Here is a 7,236-nt window from a genome sequence, read left to right as displayed (position 1 = left end):
AAAATTAAGCTAAATCATAGTTTTGATCCTCTTCAATGTAAAAAAAGAACGTACAAAGTCTCGCCGGATTTATTCCTAGTGGCCGAACGAATTGTCGCCAGATTTATTCCTGGTTGGCAACATAGTGGGAAAACTGCGTTTTTGGTAATTATGCTTCGAGATTGTAATTAAACGAATTATCTTTCCGTTATGTCAAAACAAATGGAGTAGCCAGTAGAGCACTCTTTGCTAATTGATGTTTATTAGTATACATGAATTTTGTAAAGACTCCTAATATTATTTTGGGATGTTTTATCGATGTTTATTGTAATTAGGGGTTTAGGCTCAATGTCCCCCCCTGTATTCGGCAGTTTCATTAATCAAGGCTTGATGGTAGCCGTACCAGCCCTTTATTTTCAAAAAACAAAAAACAAAAAACAAAAAAAAAATGCTGACTGACGTGGAAATATAACGCTTCAAACCTAGCGCAGAGGTAAACGGCAGATGGGCATTAAACCGAGTGATGATCGATGGCCGAGGGGTGGATTTATATGCTTGAATTCTGATTCACGATTTCCAACTTTCGTCCTTCAAATTATCAGTTACGAAAGTCAACTGTACACCAAGGATTCTCAATGGTGAGGCATATGTTCTGTCCGTTTTACCCAACTTGATTTGACCAGTACATTATATCAACTAAAACCTAAAAATGGTCAAGCTATGAAAAATTAACTGATGCCCATAACATTGACAATTTCAAAACCTAGCTAGCTGATTGGTTCAAAGCGGACCGTTGACCACAGTCCCCAGCTAGCTTTTTGATCAGTTTAGTCACTGTCTGGCTTGCCTGAGTTGCTTTGCCTAATCAAGTATAAGAAGACTCCAGTTAGCGGTCAATTAGTAAAACTAGTTCAATTAGAATAATTTTACCGATCACAAGTCTATTCTTTAAAAACCAACTCGATCTACAAGAAATCAAGCCATGTCATATGAAATTGCTCGCTCATTTGAATATATCGGACTAACTTTTCGATGGTAATAGTAACCAAATGGCTATATGGTCGATTTATTATTTGGTTACTGGTTGTGAAAATGAATCTTAAAGACTTCAATCTGCATTGAATACTCACGGGGATGACTACACTTTTTAAGTTGAAATTAACTTTCATCGGAGTAGTTGAACAATTCTTAGGTTCACCCATAGCGTGAATGAGCATATTCACCCTCTCTTGCGATTAACGCATAATAATTTTATAATTTTCTAATTCAACCATTCATGTTATATAATGTAATACAAAGATTAACTCTGTAAAAAATCAATCAAATTGAAGACTCTTTAGTATTTCATTGAAATGAAATACATGGACGGTTCATCATAGTAGTAGTAAGTATTGTTAGAACCATTCATTTGTTTGATTCAATTAGATAATTAAACGATTTCTGATTCGATTGATTTTTTACAGAGATGATCTTTAAAGGATAATTTAATATATAGACCGTTGAATTATAAATTTATTAAGTAAAAAATATGTTAATCGACAAAGAGGGTGAACCTAAAAATTGTCCGGAGTAGTTAGCTAGGCGCATCTCTAGCCAAAACAAGAGAAGGATCCAGTATATTTATGAAGCGAATATGAAGTTATAAATTTTCTCTTTTATTTTTTGTTTTCTTTGAAGTATTCTTTCTTTGGCGTGAGAAGTCTTTTTTTTTTTCAGGAATTTCAGCACTAGAAGAAATCTGAAGAAGAAAAGAGCATAGGAGATAGATCGTGAAAAATGCTGGCGTGCATGCAGGGTCACTCTCAGTTATTATTAATTGTTTCGCCTCACATTTATTTATGCTTATGTTACAGCATTAGTGAGGAAAATAGGCGACGATTGGGGAAAGAGAGTATGCGTGAAGTGCTCATTTAAAAAAAAAAAAAAATTATTATTTTCTTTTTTCCATCAAAGACAATCCAATTTGATCAACGATGATCCACCTTTCCGCATCAAAGCTGAAAAAGGATCTCTATATCACTATATTTAGATTGCAGTGCTATTTTGGGCGAAGTTTCGTGATAAGCTGCCTACTTGTAAATTGGAGTTTTCGTATTTGTCCTTGAGGACCTTAAAGTTTTGGCATATGATGGCTGCACGACAGCTAGCTACGACAAACATAGAATTCAGAGAGGATAGTAATCGTCGCAAATAATCACAGTCGTCACCAAAACGTGTATGTCACCGTCAAGAGTCAAGAGTCAAGAGGTGAACGGGGTTAAATATATCCATATGAACAACTTGCCCTAGCTCCTAGCTAGGGTTACTAGCTGAGCAAAATACAAGGTACTACAATGGCGGGCGCTAGCTTGCCAAAGTATATAAACTGTAGTGATGGTAAAAATATCATTAGTAGTGTGAATACCGCAACGGGAATTCTACATTTGAAGTTTACACCAACAACTTGCCCTAGCCCTTAGGGTTACCATTTGAGCAAAGTTCAACGTATTGTGATGGGCGCTTGTAAAAAGACTCGAACTTTAGTGATGATCAAAACCTCATCAATAGCGTAAACAACGCAGGAAAGGGAAAGCACCTTATGAAGACAATTTGTGAAGGAGATAAGAGAAAGCCGGATAAGTTATAGGTTAGATCCCAGTTTAAGGTATCCAAAAAAGTGCAATTCTACAATTTTTAGATTCTGTGAAGCATCAGAAATTTTAATACCAACTAATAGCATGAAATAAAAATTAAATTTTTTAGGAAATACAAATAAATAAAAAGAAACCATGTACCAAAAAGCGGGGCTATAAAGTCTGAATTGATTGATGGTTCTAACTCAAAAGATAGGAGCTGGTGCCGAAACTAGAACTGCTACATTCTACATTGGTGATATATACAACACATGCATGCATGACATTAAACATTACAGGGTTTCACCGAAACCTTCCAACATAATTAAACACTGTATTCTAGATGAAAAAGAACTCTAAGCTTCCTTGTCTCTTTTTGCTGGAAAAGCTAGCCCTAAGGAAACCTAATTAACTAATAAAACATAAACCCACATGATCATCGATCCTCACTAGGAACGGTACTCTAGCATTTTAACCATGTATGCACACCAGCTAACCTCTAGTCTTGATTAGTACTCGTATGGTACACTCACTATCTCTAGTCTTTCAAGGGAAATGGACCACGCAGATCAACGTTGGATCTCAGGATTATGGAGAGCTTCAAATCTTAGCAGATGCCAGGCATGTTGTTCCAGAAGCATGGAGGAAGGCTGCGCTTAACTTCATCATCAGGTTCTGCTGCACTCATGTTCACCGTGGATGCATATGTCGATGTGTTTTGCCGAATGTCTAGACTCACATTATTATTGTCACTTGCACCATTCATGCCTGGTGATGCCTGGTCAGATATGCTTCCCCCGTACCACGACTCGGATTCTGGCGCTGCAGATTGGAAGTTGAGTAGGCTTAACAAGTCATCGTCCATATCCTCTAGTGGATCCTCACTTGGTTTCATCCCTGTGACAACAAAATCAAAAGGCAACAACTTAAGCTATTAGTAAACTTAATCAGTTTGATGTTAGCTCATCAAGTTTGTTCCCAAAATAGTGTTTCAGATTTTTTTACTGTTTTTCATTTCATAAAAACAGAGTTTAGGCCACTGAAGCAAAATAACGGTTCGATCTATATTGAAAAAAGTATAGAAGCCCTCTCCTTTATTAATTTGTTAGAAGTATCTTACCAACTGACGGAGAAGAGCTACCATCCCTTAGGTTTTCAGCACTATTGCCACCGCTGCTCTTCCAAGTTGATTCCTCTTGCACATTGTCTTCTTCCTCTTCCTGACCAGCAGACTCATCCTCCTCCTCCACTATATATTTGTCTTTCCCTGACTCGGCGGATGAGCTGTCTCCACTCCTTGATCTCTTGTTCCCACAAATTACATCAGCTTGCACCAACACATCATCCAGCAGACCACTGCCTCTCTTTCCTTGAGAGGTTACCGTTTCAATCTCATAGCCATTGGTGTTGCCAGAAGCCTCCATCAGACCCTCACCGCCATTAAAGTTAGCAGAAGAAGCAGGTTTCGTGGGGGTGTATGGCGAGTATGGTGGTGTTTGGTTCGAAGGGAGCTCCGAGTTCATTGGCTCATAAGTAGGTGTCCCCATGATCATCGAGCTAAGGCTAAGAGTACTGTAATTGCCAAAACCTCCATGACCTGAGTTGTAGTATTGAGATGGAGTTGGCAAAATGGTTTGGTTGAACAGTGCTGAAGACGATGACCCAAATGGGGAAACCGGTGAAACCGGAGATAGCGGGATAGCAAAGCCACCGTTACCGTTGAACTGGGTCGTCATGGCGGAGTTGGAGTAATTAAGAGAAGGAGAGTTGTGGTGGTTCTGCAGAGAGGCATCAAAACTGATGTGGTCATAAAGAGAGAGCGATGGGGTAGAGCTGTAATTTGCTTTTCGAGGATGCGAGGAGGAAAGGAGCGATGAAAATGAAGAAGAGGACGAGTTTGAGTTATGCCTCTGCTGCTGATGATGAGCTTGTTGGTGGTGAAATGAAGCAGCGGCTTCATGTTGAAGCTCGTGAGGGTAAATTGGTAATCCGGCTCTGTGGCGTCTCTTCATTCTGGTGTTCCAGTAGTTCTTTATCTCGTTGTCAGTCCTACCGGGTAACTGATGATACAAATTGAAAGTAACAGACACAAGAAACTAATTAATTAATCAGACACCAGAGATTTAATTAAAACAAAGGTCAAAATTAAAGAATAAACAGACACATAGGAGTGCGCAGTTCTGAGGGAATCATAAACAGGTTGGTCTAAAAGAAAATTAATGGAAATTAAAAAATCGAACTAGATCATAGAAAAATGGATTCCATAGGAAATCAGATGGGAAAAAAAAATTAAATGAAAAGTTCGTCAAAAAATTAAGACAGATAGTCCAAGAAGACCAAGAAAGAAGAAAAGAGAAAGCGAAAGGTAATAGGAAATGAAAGCTGCTCGCGTCACAATCCAAATCAAGATGAAAAGGAAAGATCGGGAAGAGTTCACATCAAAACATAGACAAGAAGAAAAAAAAAACACAAGTTTATTAGAAGACATGTATACTTCAAGCAAAACATAAAAATCTAACAACAGACTCCACCTAGATTAATAAAAATTCATGTATATATACCTGAGAAGCCATGCGAGCCCATTTGTTGCCGTACTTGGCATGAAGTTCGATGATCATTCGCTCCTCCTCTGCAGTGAGAGAGCCTTTCTTGAGATTAGGCCTCAAATGGTTAGCCCACCGGAGCCTGCAGCTCTTGCCGCACCTGGCCAGCCCCGAGTTCTTCTGCACGGCGTTCCAGTTCCCCTCGCCGTGTTTCTTCACGTACTCCATCAGAATTGAATCCTCGGCCGCTGTCCACGGCCCCTTCTTCAGCCCCCGCAGGGGCTGATGAAGCTGGTGGGCCCCACCTCCTAACTGGGCGGCCGTAACCATCTCGTTCAAGTCCATTGATCCATCTCTGCTGTTGCTCATGATCATTCTCGTCTCAAAAAAGCTAGCCGGCTATAGATAGGTGGATGGATAGATAGAAAGATAGATAGCTAAAACCACCCACTACAACCTGTTTTGGTTTTCTTGATTGTTTGAGGGTTTGGTGCTTGGGTTCTGCCTTGGAAATGGTATTGCAATTTTCAATGGTTTTCTTCTTCGGTGGGTTTAGGTTTGTATCTACTCTGAGAAATGAGAGCAGAGAGAAAAAGAGAGATGAGGAGAGAGGGAGAGAGGGGAGAGCTGGTTTATAGAAGAGTTCTCTCTCCTCTCCCAGGGTATAATGAGAGAGAAATACAGGAAAGGGAAGAGAGGAGAATTAGAGAGATACAGAAACACCAAGCTAGCTCTTTGTCTCTATTCGCTATCCCTTCTCTCTAATTAATTCTTTTGGCCACCTTCTATCCTTGTTTTTGGTGTAGAAAGAGAGAGAGTTTCAGATTTAGTGAAAAAAAAAGAAAAACAAAAAAAAGAGACATAGATAGGAGGCTTTGTTTTTTTTTGGGTCCAAAGTTGGAGATTTGGTGAAGGTGAGTGTGCTTGAAGGGATTTATTTAGAGGGATGAGCACCCATTTCGGTCCGGGTTGCATGCTAAGTGGTACGTCCCGGAACGCGTTTTCTATCTCCACCCTTCATTGTTAATATATACACCCATACACTATCTCATACCCTCTCTTTCACTTCTAGAACACACCACTTTAGACATTTCACCATGTATTTTCAAAGTTCGTGGTAAATTTAGTAATCTTCTACATGTTCTCTTTGTAGGTCAACGAAACATTTTAAGAAAACTTGACAAGCTATAAATTGGGAGGGATTTTCATTGCATCTGCCCTTTTGATTTTATGACTCAATTCTATTTTACATTAATTTTTAGTTGGACCGTAATGTTGACTGAATATCGTATAATCAGAAACAATATAAATATATATATATATATACATATGATTCATGCGCGTAGAGTGTATCTCACATTACCAATAATGAAATCATTTTGAACTTTCGTTAACGTTCACTACTATAGAAAACCCATTTAAGGAAAAAAAAAATTTGGGACAGACTAATTTTTCGTCCCCCAAACACATGATTAGGGACAAATTTTTTGATTTTGTCCCTAAAAGTTTTGTGTTTCAAAATTCTCCACTCAATGCTATTAGAGACAAATAAATTTCAATTGAGGACAAAAAATATTTGTCCCAAAATTTAATTGGGATGAAATGTAATTTCGTCTCCTTTTTTTTTTTTGTAAATAATTGATTAAAATTTGAGAGGGAATTATGCCAAATTTCAAAATTTTGACGAAAATAAATAGGGGTGAAATTTTTTTGCCCCTAATTCTATTGGCAGTATTTTTGTTTTATATAACATAGAACATATATGAAACGGAAGATTCAACTTTGTACCAAACTCATAAGACAATACAACGCAAATCGACAAGTTGAGAGGAAAAAAAGAAGAAGATAATATCTAAGAGATTTCGATCCTAATTCCTTTATTACCTCTAATCTCTAATTTTACTTTTTACCCTTCCAAATTAATGTGGTTTTCATAGTATATGTATGAGGGGTATTTACGTAAAAAATTTATTTTTATTATATGTATGATTATCTATTTATTATTTTTTCATAATTATATTTATCATATGTAATTTATTTTTAATTAAAATTTTAACTACTATATCCTAGCGTACCGCGTACCATAAAGGCCGGCGTACCAC

General features: G+C 37.9%; 1 protein-coding gene across 1 annotated transcript; it reads right to left on the bottom strand.

Moving 5' to 3' along the window:
- Positions 1-2,750: 2,750 nt before the first annotated feature.
- Positions 2,751-6,001, bottom strand: LOC112185002 (transcription factor MYB101). Its single transcript, XM_024323219.2, has 3 exons — positions 5,153-6,001; positions 3,712-4,651; positions 2,751-3,488 (listed from the first exon to the last, which is right to left on the bottom strand). The coding sequence occupies exons 1-3, from the start codon at positions 5,507-5,509 to the stop codon at positions 3,199-3,201; spliced, it is 1,587 nt and encodes a 528-aa protein (XP_024178987.2). The 5' UTR covers positions 5,510-6,001; the 3' UTR covers positions 2,751-3,198.
- Positions 6,002-7,236: the final 1,235 nt, after the last annotated feature.

The sequence above is a fragment of the Rosa chinensis genome, chromosome 2, assembly GCF_002994745.2.
Source record: "Rosa chinensis cultivar Old Blush chromosome 2, RchiOBHm-V2, whole genome shotgun sequence".
Lineage (NCBI taxonomy): Eukaryota > Viridiplantae > Streptophyta > Magnoliopsida > Rosales > Rosaceae > Rosa > Rosa chinensis.
Note: the sequence above shows the minus strand (reverse complement) of the source record. Positions and strands in the feature narration are given on the sequence as shown.

What these genes read in the sequence shown, in the direction of transcription:
- LOC112185002 (XM_024323219.2), bottom strand. Translation starts at nt 5,509, where the DNA reads ATGATCATGAGCAACAGCAGAGATGGATCAATGGACTTGAACGAGATG. An exon ending in GGGCTCGCATGGCTTCTCAG is followed by an intron (nt 4,652 to 5,152) that starts GTATATATACAT and finishes TTGTATCATCAG; the next exon opens with TTACCCGGTAGGACTGACAA. An exon ending in TAGCTCTTCTCCGTCAGTTG is followed by an intron (nt 3,489 to 3,711) that starts GTAAGATACTTC and finishes TTGTTGTCACAG; the next exon opens with GGATGAAACCAAGTGAGGAT.